Source organism: Lupinus angustifolius, chromosome LG02, assembly GCF_001865875.1.
Source record: "Lupinus angustifolius cultivar Tanjil chromosome LG02, LupAngTanjil_v1.0, whole genome shotgun sequence".
NCBI lineage: Eukaryota > Viridiplantae > Streptophyta > Magnoliopsida > Fabales > Fabaceae > Lupinus > Lupinus angustifolius.
The window spans coordinates 19,951,508-19,965,225 of record NC_032010.1 but is presented as its reverse complement, the minus strand read 5'-3'; the positions used below and the strand labels follow the sequence as shown (position 1 = coordinate 19,965,225).

General features: G+C 32.9%; 2 protein-coding genes across 3 annotated transcripts in view; one reads left to right on the top strand and one right to left on the bottom strand.

Moving 5' to 3' along the window:
• Positions 754-1,941, bottom strand: LOC109328071 (uncharacterized mitochondrial protein AtMg00810-like). Its single transcript, XM_019561332.1, has one exon. It carries the CDS (start codon positions 1,939-1,941, stop codon positions 754-756), a length of 1,188 nt encoding a protein of 395 aa, XP_019416877.1.
• Positions 5,540-13,718, top strand: part of LOC109338173 (annexin D1-like) — a 23,430-nt gene continuing 15,251 nt past the window's right edge. The window contains exons 1-2 of one of the 2 annotated variants that reach the window (XM_019575331.1): positions 5,540-5,555; positions 5,923-5,927. The gene's annotated coding sequence lies outside the window, so the exon portion shown is untranslated. Of the gene's footprint in view, positions 5,558-5,601; positions 5,605-5,922; positions 5,928-13,718 lie in introns of both variants that reach the window. The other variant, XM_019575338.1, reaches the window with a different exon arrangement.

The window sequence follows — 13,718 nt, the reverse complement described above, 5'->3', positions numbered from 1 at the left end:
AAATTGTAAGGAAAGAAATCCAAACAAAAGAAATAAGGGTCCTACCTACGGGGCCATTAAAAGCATTAAGAAAGAGATTGAGCCATATAGGGTTTGAATGTTGAATCTCAAAACAAGTTCACCTGCCTTCATTAAAACCACTTTGAATTCACTTAAATGCAAACTTCAACGCTACAAACTTGTAACAATGTCCTTGCTTTCATGCTCATCTTTCTGCGTCACTCTCACCAGCAAGTTCCTTCTGTTAAATAGCCTCAACCCACTTCGCGTTCCCTTCATTTATGTTTTTCCAGTTTCATTCATTTCTACCATATTACAAGTTGTCAGAACTTCAGAATTTACTTACCTCCCTTCGCTTACGTCTACACTCCTTTGCACTCCTCCAATACCACGACAACAGTATAGAAAATAAGTAGTATTTATTTTGAAAGAGTTATTAATAGACGTAACCTAATAATTAAATGAAAATATGGATTGTCAACATGAGAATATAGGACATATAGTGCATTTATAATTAGGGTTATGTTTATAGGATAAAGATCTGTTGTCTTAAGTACGTCCTCAAGTCTATCCTAAACCAATCAAAATATATCATGTCAATTAAAAAAAATTAAATATTGATCTTTTTTCATTTTTGCTTCATTTTGATTGGTTGGGGACCGTAAGAAAGATGAAAACAGAGTAGAGAGAAATGAGAGAAAACTGATTTTGTTATTATATCAAAGTTGGTTACAAAAGAGAAGAACAAGAGATTTATATATCAGAAGGTTTGGATTGCCAATACAAAGAGAAAAACCCAAACCTTTCCCATTTGCAGTTACATTGATAATAAAATCGGTTAGCTAAAATAACTACAACACTTAACCATACTCTGATATACCCCTGAAGTTGCGGGTTCTTAACAGTATTACTCAAGTTGTTATAGTCTTTAACTTGAAGTTGTTGTCTGAAATTAGTGAACTTGTCTATTGTAAGAGGTTTTGTGAGGACATCAGCTGTTTGCAAAGACGAGGGAATATGATGAACAAACAAAGTTTTGTTTTGGATTTTATCCCTAACAAAATATAAATCAAGTTCAATGTGCTTGGTTTTATGATGAAGAACTGGATTATGAGACATAACAACAATGCTAAGATTATCACAATAAATCTTGGGAGTCATGTAAATGAATTTGATCTCTTTTAGAAGAGATTCAACCCACATAAGTTCTTGGGCAGCTAGAGCAAGACTTTTATATTCTACTTTTGTGCTTGATCTAGAGATGGTAATTTGCTTCTTTGACCACCAGGTGATAAGATTGGGATCAAGGAAAACACATGCTCCACATGTTGACTTTCTGTCATCAATATCTGAAGTCCAGTCAACATCACAAAAAGCTGTAAGAGCTAAAGGTGCAGAGATACTAGTTTGCTGCATGTAAAGGCCATAGGAAGTAGTCCCTTGAAGGTATCTTAAAATTCGTTTAACGGCTGCACAATGAGAATTGAGAGGATGACTAAGGAATTGACACACTTTATTCACATTGTAAGTGATGTCAGGCCTTGTAAATGTGGCATATTGTAAAGCTCCAACTATGGACCTATAGAATGTGGGATCATCATAAGCATCATCACCCTTGTTCGAGAGTTTGCAAGTGCTAGTCATAGGGGCTGTAACATCTTTGGAAGAGGTCGTGTGAGCTCTATCAAGTAAGTCTTTTATGTATTTGGATTGTGTCATAAGAAGAGAACCATTGGGAAGGTGCTTGATTTCAATACCAAGGAAATAATCAAGCTGTCCAAGTTGTTTAAGAGCAAATGAAGTACTGATATCTTTAATGACTTTCTGAACTTGAGAGTGAGAGGAACCAGTGACAATGATGTCATCAACATAGACTAGAATAAACAATTGAGAGGTGGAAGAAGTGTGAATAAAGAGTGAATTGTCACACTTACTGACCATAAAGTCAAAAGTAATAAGAGTAGTCTTGAGTTTCTCAAACTATTGTCTGGGAGCTTGTTTGAGACCATAAATTGATTTATGCAGCTTGCATACTAATGTCTTGTCAGAATGCTGAAAACTAGAGGGTTATTGCATATATACTTTTCATTGAGGGTTCCATTAAGAAAGACATTATTAACATCTAGTTGTTGGAGATACCACTTATAAGTGACAACAATGGTTAAAAGAACTCTGATTATCAATGGTTTAACAACTGGAGAGAAGGTTTTCGTGTAGTCAATACCAAGATTTTGATGAAAACCTTTGGCCACCAATCGTGCTTTGTACTTAAGAATGGACCCATCATGTTTTTCTTTGACACGAAATATCCATTTTCATCCTATGGCTCTTTTATTTGGTGGTAAGGGAACAAGAGACCAAGTTCCTAATGCATGAAGAGCATCATACTCTTCCTGCATAGCCTGTTTCCAGACAAGATTAGTTAATGCAGTCTTGACATTCACTGGTTCACTGTGAGCAAGAAGAACCTTAGGCTTAAAAATTCCTGACTTGGACCTTGTTTGCATAGAATGTGAAGTAGCTGGACCTGATGCAGCAGGATAAGAAAATAACACAACAATAGTTGGACATGAGGCAGCATGATCAAAAAACAATGTAGTGGAATCAGAATGAGGAGAATTAGATATAGTGATCATAGGATCTGATGGCATAGGGATAGAGTTGGATGTAGGAGGAGAAAACAGATAAGGAATGGCACTATGAGACTCATATGAAATAGTGGATCTGGAGGAGATGTTTTTAGTAAAATGAGAATATGTTAGAAAAGGAAACGAGTGTTCATTAAACACTACATCCTTGGAAATATAGATCGTGCCATCTTTGAATAAGCACTTGTAGCCTTTGTGAGTGAAAGAATATCCTAAGAATACACACTCAAGACTTCTAGGTTCAAGCTTATTGTTAAGTGCCAAATTGGAGTAAAATTGTATATAATTTGTGGGGCACTTAGTATGCATTTATGTTATAATTGTGTACAATTCCTGATAACTTAGTTAATTTTGCTCTGCTTAGGAATTTATGGTGTTGTTGTTGTTTCAGGTTAATAAATAGAGAAAAGAGGCGAGAAAAAAGAAGAAGGTTGAAGACTCTGAACATTGCAAGCGGGCGAGGAAAGGGTCGCTCAAGTGACAAATAAGAGAAAAAGCACTAAAATACCTGATGCCCCTCGCTCAAGCGAAGCATTCTCGCCCAAGCGAGGGGTCCTAGCCCAAGCGAGGTACTGGGCGACAAATCACCATTGCTTTTGTTGATCTTCGCTCAAACGAGGGACACCTCGCCCAAGCGAGGTGCTCAGGCCTGGGAATCTCTTGGATCCTCGCCCAAGCGAGAATCTTTAGCTTGGGCGAGAGCATGGAAGTTGGAATTAGAAGTAGTAGTTTCAGAATTCAAAGAGGGCCATTCATTCATTTTTGGGAAGAAATCTGGGCACGAAATATAGAGAGAATAAGATAGAAATCGTGGAAACGATTCTATTACACACTTCTTTGTATTAGTTCATGATTTAAGTGTTGTAATAGCGAGGATGAGTGGATAGTTCTTCGTAGTTGGGAATCGAAATGTAATCTTCTCAACTTTTGTGCTCCTGAATTCAATTCTATATTAATGTTATTTAATTTTGGAAAGTTTGTTCCTTATTTATTGCATGATTTCAATTAGCTACTGAATTCATGATTAAAGGTTCAAGTTTAACTGGGAAGTTAAACTTGATACTGGATCTGAATTGTCTTTCTTCATACATAATTGATCTAGGGATGGACAATGATGTAGGAATTGCTTTTACATTTGATTTTAATGCTAGTTAATCATCCAATTATCTGAGGAATTGGAAATTGAGTGATTACCTAAGAATGTTACAATCAGGGGACTGATGTAATTGATTTATGAAAAATGTGCATCAAATTCAGTAACTTCACAAGTTATTAGGAATTGAATCCATGGATGTAAAAAGGGAAAGAATGATGAGTTTCGATCCCAACCATTTTGTTTTATTATCTTAAATTGTTTACTCAAGCTATTGTTTCTAAAACTTTCAATGCAAATTTATCAATCAATATTTGTACATAGTCTCTCAATTGACCGTTGTAGGAATTAATATAAATGCATTCTGCTCCCTGAGGACGATATCCCGGTATTTTACCGGATTTTATTACTTGTACGATACGGTACACTTGTCGTTATGTAAAATGTACTAACACTTATGCTTGTTATAGGGACGAAGGAAGGGAAAACAAGCACAACCAAAGACTTTAAAGAAATGATAGTCAAGAACATTGCCAAACAAGATTTGATGAGGAGACTTGTGTTGCAAAATAGAAGTAGGAATTCTATTTATAAGAAAAACAACAGTGTTGAATGTAAATTCCCAATAGGTCATTGGGAGATGAGCATGAGACAACAAAGTTAACCCTGTTTCAATAATATATCTATGTTTTCTTTCCACTGTACCTTGCTAATGGTGAGTATATGGACAAGAAAGCCTATGTTGAATTCCCAAGGACCTAAGATAGGTGGTGAATGGTCTAAATTCACCACCAAAATCACTTTGGACAGCCTTAATGGTTGTACCAAACTAAGTTTTATTGAGGTTGACAAAATACTGAAACAGGGATAAGGTTTCATATTTTTGCTTTAAAAGAAACAACCATGTAAATCTAGAATAGACATCAACTATAGTGAAATAATACCGAAAACCAAAAATTGAGTAAGTGGGAGCACGTCCACATAAATCAACAAACACAAGTTCAAACAGTGCATTATAGGTAATAGTGGATGAAGGAACATGCAATTTATGAACCTTTCCAATACAACAAGAATTACAAAAAACAGAAAGAAATTTCTTGCTAACAGGAACATTACAAGTCTTTAAGACATTGTAGACAATAGCCTTATGAGGGTGGCCAAGTCTACAATGCCACAAATGAAATGAACTAGAGGGATTGGAAGAAACAATAGATGAATTATTCAAATCAGTAACAAGAGAACAACTAGGATGAAGAGCATAGTTGGGAACAAGATTGGAAAAAGCATATAAGCCATCTTTCGTGAGAGATCCTTGCAAGATAAGCTCATTAGAATCTTAAGATTTTACAAAACAATCATTAGCATGAAACTCAAAGTAGCAATGATTATCTCTTGCAAATTGTGAAACACTAATGAGATTCTTAGTAATATGTGGGACATGTAAAAGATTATTAAGAGAAAAAGTAAACCGAGAATTCCCAGTAGAACGAAGTGGTATGCCTTGTCCATTACCCATGAAGATATGTTCAGGACTGAAATGCTCTATGGGCCCATGAATTAGACCAACATTTGAGGTAAGATGATTTGTAGCTCCCGAATCTGGATACCAGATTGAATGCTTCTGTGCCGAAGGAGGTTGATGTTGAGGCAGATTTACAGTCATTGCATGTGGTGTATAATTGTTGTTGAAGTAATTATAACCTCAAGCATATGGAGAAGAAGGACCTGATCCTAATAATGAAGAATTTGCCCCAAATGTGTAGTGAGAGGATGTGGGAGGAAAGTAGGAACTCGACCGAAGAGTGTAGTGATCTGTGTATATTGAAGGAAATTGGGCTTGTGGTGGCCCATGAGGAAAAGTATGTTGATGTGTTCCATGCTTGAAAAAGTTGTGTTGACCACGAGGACCACAAGAGGTGTGGTGTAGAGAATTTGCATAGCCAAAAGGAGCATAGTAGCAGTTACCAATTTCATGACCATGACAATTGCAGAAGTCCCAGTATGGTGATGACATACGGTGATAACTTCTTCCTCCTTGAAACTGACCACCACGACGGCCTCCAAAAAAGTTACGAGAAGTGGTACAACCTCCAAATTCAGAATCAGGCCTCAGTGAGTGAATTAGAGGAGAATCAGGGATGGATGACATCAATGGAAAGGATTTTTCAGAAGGATGACAAGGTGATGTTGATGATAATGATACCGCTGCAATGTTCGTCGATATTGCATCAGAGAGAACTTTGGATTTGTTTTTCTCCATGCGTGACTCAAAAGTAAGGAGAAAAGACTCCAAATTGTGTAAAGTAGGAATGTCAATTTGAGTTTCAATAGAAGTGATTACCGGTTGGAATTCTTTGTTCAATCCATCAAGCACGTAGTCAATATGTTAAGAATTCGAAATCGGAGCGCTGATAAACACTAAAGCATCAACGAGATTCTTAATTTTGTGAAAATACTCCGCAATCAAAGATGAACCTTGAGTTATTGATCAAAGTTGAGAATGAAACTAACGAGCCCTATCTTTGGTTTGCGAACTATAGAAATTGTGGAGTTCCTCCCACAATTGCCATGAATGTTTACAACCGACTACACAAGGTTGTAAATTCTCGGATAACGAGTTAAGAATCCATGAAAATATAGCATGATCTTGTTCCTCCCATCGCAAGTAATCGGAATTCACTTTGTTGATAAAATGATCATCATCAGTGTTGAGTCGATGAGGAATTCTGGTGCCATGGACGAATCGATTTGCTCTGTCAGATGTGAGTGAAGCAATCATGAAGTGTCGCCACACTAAGAAGTTTTCTTCTGTGAGCTTCATCGTCAAAGCAGGAAGTACCAATGGTGAAGTTATAGTTGGCAGCAGAGATGGAGAAGAAGAAGGCGGTGGAGATGAGAGAGAGATACCAGGAGCGGTTGAAGATATGATACCATGTAAGAATGATGAAAACAGAGCAGAGAGGAATGAGAGAAAACTGATTTTGTTATTATATCAAAGTTGGTTACAAAAGAGAAGAAGATTGAATTTATATTTCAGAAGGTTTGGATTTGCCAATACAAAGAACAAAACGCAAACCTTCCCATTTGTAGTTACATTGATAACAGAATCGGTTAGGCACAATAACTACAACACTTAACCATACTATAATAGGGACAAGTTTAGGAACATGCTTTGGAACAACAAATCATTATCTATGTTTATCATAAGTGTAGGAGAAGATCCTGGAAACGAAGAATGAGTGCTACGGGAAAGGATCATCTAGAGTATTCGAGAGACAAGTGATGACTTTTGTACTTACATGTAAGGATAAAAATGTCATCCCATTTTTTAAGGATAAAAATATCAAATCATATTACTTTTTTTCCTTATTTTGGGTATACTTGTCTCTCCATTAATGGAGAGTAACTTATGCTAAAATATAAATAAAAGATTAACCACTTCAAATATTTTTCTATTATCCTACGTTCTTACATATTTTATAATTTTGGTTTTAGTCCATGAATCTAGGACAAATTTACTGAGATGGTGTACTTTGACTATAAAATTACAGTTTTAGTGCACATTTTTTTGTTAATTACAAAAGTAGTATATTTTTTTGTAAATCGGCTACATGATAGTCGTGTTGTTTATTTTTTCTCTTGGTCCCACCAAAATTGGCAAATCCATTGGAGTTCTTTTTAATCTTTTCTTGTGAAAATCGCATCTCATGAGACAGTTTTATGTTTTTTTTCATACTCTCTCTCCTAAATCGGTAGAAGAGATGGAGTTTTTTTTAAATTTTTCTCTCTCCTAAATTAGCTGTATAGTAGGAGTTTTTTGTTTTAAAATATTTTTGTACATTACACATAAATCGGCTACAAGGAAGGAGGTTTTAAGTTTTTTTGCCCTACCTAAATTGTTCACTTAGATGCAGTTTTTTTATATTTTCTCTCCCCTAAATCGGCAATACCAAACCCTAACCGCACACCCTCATCAATATTTTTTTGCAACATTAATATTATTAAAAAAATTACAATATTAAAATTTTTAATTTATTATCATCCCAAAAAACTTTAATGATGTTTATGTGATGAAGTGCCACATGCATATAATTTTATCATTCTTGGTGGTTGAACTCTTAATTGTTGTTCATTCCGCTGTGAGATTTTCCCTCTATCATGTGTCTCAAATTGTGGCTACTCCTCATCATCTTCATCAACATCCACAACCACAACTTTGTCATTTGTATGTTGCATACAAAAATATTTGCAGACGGTATAGTAGAACGATAATACTGTTGAGAATCGTATGCCAACAATGGCGTAGTTGAATTAGTAGCAAACGTTGATGGTAGTGATATTTGAAAACTTGATGACAAATAGGTGGATAAATAATTAAAATTTCTGAACCCATACGATGTTGTTGTTGAGGAGTAACTGATGAAGTATGTGCTTGGGAATGAGTATACATTTGAGTTTGTTACGGAGACTCAGTTTCTGGCATATCATAATGATGAGTAGGAGGAGCTTGATCAATGTAGGTAGAGGCTGAATAGGGGTATAGCTCAACCAATACTCTCATCATTTCATGATCATATGAGAAGACGTCAGATAAAGATTATGTGGGATTTACTAAAGAAGCTGGAGGACGACTCTAATCACAAATTCTTTTTGAAAATGTGTACTGAAATAGAATTAGAGAAAATTTGGAGTAAATAATATAAGTAAATACAAAATTTAATTTATAAAAAAATGTTACTATTCCATCAAAGTGTGCTCCATCTCGAGATATGTATCTTCTAGTCCCTTTTAAGTACCACTGTATATACTCAGAGTAGTGGTTCAAAGGGAGGGTATTAATGGGTAAATCATCGACCACATAGTTTTCCCTATTATTCTATATTTGAATCCAGCAACAATGCTTATATGGTAAGTCACAATCACTTTTGCCACGCAAGTTAACTTTATGAAGTTTTTCACAATTCATTGAATATTGTGGAATTGGTTGATCAAAACCAAATTGCCTCATAACCCGACCAGTAGCATGTCATTCCACAATCGCGAAACAAATTAGTGTCACACGTGATCGGCTTATCTCCGAGAGTTCTGGAAGGAAAGGCAATTGGTAATATGACATCCACACAAACTGGTAGAAATGTTAATAAAAAAGTAGGAACTAGTTGGCATGTAGATTTATGCTGATTTTATTTAATCACATTTGTTAACTCTTTGCAATATACATGCCCTGCCATAATCATGTTAGAGGCTTCATTATGATGCTCATTGAACCATTCATTTAGCCTTTAGTATGTTACTCTCACAAGGGTAGTAATAGAGAGAACTCTATATCCTTTTAGAACACCATTAATGCATTGTGCAAGATTAGTAGTCATGTGGCCATATCGTCTTCCTTGGTCATATGCCTGACTCCATTTCTCTTTTGGAATATGGTCTAACCATGCTCCAGCCCTCAGATTTTTTTAAAGCAACAAATTCAGCATTCGCTCGAACCGTGGTCGTATCAACTCATAACCTAAAAATTAATATAAACTTATTAATATCCACAATACAAAAATTCCAAAACTGGAGTTATAATAATGTTACAAAATAACTAGAGTTATAATAATGTTACAAAATAACTGGAGTTATAATAATGTTACAAAAAAACTGCAGTAGTTATAATAATGTTACAAAAAACTGCAGCAGATATGGGATTGGGAGAGTCATGACAATTAAAGAAGAGAGTAAAAGACACATTGAAAAGTATTCAATAATTATGGAAGTTCTAATCATGTCTATTTGTTGGCAACTTAGAGTATCTAAAAGTTTACTTAGTTTAGGATGATGAAAGTTTTTTTATAGATAATTTTTACTGTTTTGGCCATTATACTATGTAACACGATTAATTACCAACAAAATTTTGGGCTATATGGAATTTATAATTCAAATGAGTTAGATCAAGAATTCGGTTTTGACACCTTTATTTAAATTTACACCCCAATATTCAATATAAATTTATATAGAAGTGTAAAAAAAATAAGAATGTATGACTTATAATGTAATAGTTTTATAAAGGGTAAAATAGATAATAAAAATTACTCAATGGGTAGTTATTTTAAGTTTTTGCTTTATATATTAGTATATAGTATATATATATATATATATATATATATATAGATATTTCTTATTATAAATATATTTAATCTTAATGGTGATAATTTAAGTTAATAATACATCCCAAAAAATTACTATATTTTCATAACTAACTTTTCAACCATATATTATAGTTTTATTTTAGGGTAAAATAACTACAATTATAAAATCAATTTACTTTAAGAATGTATCTCGATGTTTAGATAAGAAATAACATTAGGATTTTATTGTTATTATAATCTTATTATTATGATTATCATTATTACCACTATTCAATTATATATGTCAAGTTATTATTTGATTTTGAAGGATGTGGTTGGTATATTTTATCTTGTTCTATACTTATCATTACTAGTGTGTTGAATGCAATTGTAACGAGTAGTTATATTACTAGTTTGATAATTTACAGTAATATAGTTTAATTCTATTATACAATGATAGTTATTTGTCATGTTCCACATTTTGTTGAGAAAGAAATAGTAACAAAAGAAATTAAATTATCTATTTGTTGGACAAACTAATAGTTATTATAATGTAGGAAAGAATAAATAATTAACCAAATAATATACCAACAGATGTTGGTTCAAGTGGTACATGTTTGATTCCTCTTAAGTAAGGTATCGGATTCGAGTCTTGTGGATGAAAAAAATATCCGCTACGAGTGTTAGCCCCACATACCTATAGATGTTTCTAGCTCGAACAAGATTGTCTCCAGTGCGATGATACTTGTGGGAACAAAAAAAAATTAACCAAATAATATGGAAAATGTATCGGGTGGAGAAGGACATTGGGATAAATGGTTTTTTGGTAAAAATTAGAAGATAGTGATGGCAAAATAGGGAACCATAAATTACATCGTGGTGTGATGATTACATTGAGTTTTTGGCTTTATTAAGTAGTTTAGGTATATATGTTTGTTTCCTTATATAATTTATATTATTTGCTCAAGTTTATATAATTGTAAAAATTGATATGTTTATCATTACCATTGTTAGGATGGTACAATGAAGATCTCTGATTTGTGATATGATTTGGTAGTAATTATTATTAAAAATAATAAATCTTTTATAGTAAAATATCTTATCTTAATAAAAATAAGAATATAATTAGTGAAGATTTGAATTTGTATAAAAGGATAAGAGAGAAAAGCATTTTAATTTTATATATTGGCATTTAGAGGAGATGAAGAAGAGAAAGTGAGAAAAGGAGATGAGATGAAGGCTAGGAAAGGGAAAAAATTTCTTTATCAATTATGCTAATTTATGTAATCAAATGAGTTAGTTGTGGTAGTTAGGAGAGTTACCATTTATAGAAAGTAGTTAAGTTTGTTAAAACAGTTTTAGAAATTTCTATATTATCTTGTATCATTGGTTCATTGATCAATACGATTTACACACTAAATATTTATTGAAGAATACATTCTCCAACCTCTCTTTTCAATTCAATTCATTATCTTCTTCACTTCAACTTCATCTTTCTCTTCTTCCTCAATCCTTCTTTCTTCAACACTGACAAATTATAGGTAACACTAAAACCTTACTCCTCCTCATGAAAATTAGCGCTAAGAAATTGATGATAATCCTTTTCAAATGTGTTCTTCCTAATCTATTGCTATTACCTTATGAATTGATGCATTTTCTATTCTTAGTTCGAAGATAAACAAGATTTTCAGAAAAATAAAATAATAATACTACACAAGGCAGATGAAGATCATTATACATCAAATAGTTATATAATATACACATTGAAATATGAGTGATGAACAATATATTACACATTATTCATAACCTTAATTTAGCATGATTGCTGATTATTGGTGCCTAATTTACTTTGTTTCACATGGTTTAGTGTTTTAGACTTTATTGGACTAATATTCCTAAAATGAGTTAACTTGAGATTATTTGACCTGATTAAATCTATTATCATTTTTCAGATCACATTTGGCACCAATGACATTTTGGGCATTATGGAAGTCGAGGATATATTGAACTGAGGATTGTATTTTTAATTTACGGGTTGTTTTTATTATAATTTAGCTTTGGGCCCATTGTTTAGGCCCAATTCGGTTTATGTGTGTTGGAGGGGTTAAATTCAGATTCCCACTCCAAACACACACACTTTTACTTTGCCTCACTTTGATGAGCAATATATTATACACTATTCATAACCTTAATTTAGCATGATTGATGACTCTTGTTGCTTAATTGATTTTGTTTCATTTGGTTTAGTGTTTTAGACTTTATTGGACTAATATTCCTAAAATGAGTTAATTTGGGATATTTGGCCTGATTAAATCTATTATCATTTTCAGATCACATTTGACACCAATGGTATTTTGGGCATTATGGAAGTCGAGGATATGTGTTGAAGTGAAGATTGTATTTTTAATTTAGGAGTTGTTTTTATTGTAATTTGGCTTTGGGCCCATTGTTTGGGCCCAATTCGGTTTATGTGTGTTGGAGGGGTTAAATTCGGATTCCCCACTCCAAACACACACACTTCATTTTGCCTCATTTTGAAACACAAAGTCATTTTCGGTTTTCCCTCTTTTTGCTCTGCTAGGGTTTCACTCATTCTTCATTTCTCATTTTCGGTTTGTTCTTCCATTGCCATGGAAGGCTAAATTTATGGACTAAGTTCCTTTGGTAATGTATCACAACTCTTGAGGTTTTGTTATTAATGCATTTTCGGTTTCTCTATTGTTGATTTCTTCTATCTTATTTCTGAATATGGTTTGCTTAATGCCATTGTTTAGAAACTGGTTGGTTGAGTTTATCTTCACTTAGTTGATTTATTCTCTCTAATGCGTGAATGCTTAGTTCGTGTGAATTTGTTAATCGTTTCATGCTTATACTGATTTCGCCTAGTTTGAGGTTTAGGTTCTGGAACTTTGAATTGATTATCGCTTAGTTAATTGATTCTCAACAAATTCGTAAGTTAATGGTTGGAATCCGAAAATAATCTATTGAAACCAAGGTTTGAGTTGTGAACAAACGAACCAAATAGATTTAACCGTTTTATTACATTATTTAACTATTGTTTCTGAATTTGATTTATGTTCATACTATCCAACAACAAAAACCCTTTCTTTGTGTGTGAGTATAAGGTGTTTGAAGCTTTGCTTGAAAGATAATCCTTGGGAAACGACCTAAGAGTCACTTCCTAGTATTGTAGTTTTAATTGTTATATTATTTATATCGGGTACGACCTTGACCAATGAGTGTTGAATATTTATCCATGACAAGAATGATTCATAAGATGTTTTGTAACATCCCAAAAATTATTATATTTTCAGAATTAAATTTTTAATCACATATTATAGTTTTTTTTATGATAAAATAAGTATATTATATTTTCATAATTATTTTTTGAACCACATATTATTAGTTTTATTTATGATAAAATAAGTACAATGATGTAATCAATTTACTTTAAGAATATATCTTAACATTAAGATAAGAAATAATAATGCAATTGTATTATTATTATATTCTTATTGTAGTTGTTATGATTATCATTATTATCACAATTTAACTATATATATATATATATATATATCAAGATATTACTTGATGTTGTAGGATATTATTTTTATATAAGTTATCTTGTTCTATCATTATCATTACTAGCGTGTTGACAGGCACTCCCGTGCCTGTCAACTCGCTTTCCTATTGTTTGTAACGTGTAGTCTGTCATGTATATTTATGAATTATAGTACTTTTGTATATTAAATAAGAGTATTTCACAATTGTGTTTATTCGAGTGTTGTAATTGAATACATTTTTTAAAATTGAACATTCAAATAGTTTAGTAACTCACGTTTATTTTTATAGGTAAACTGTATG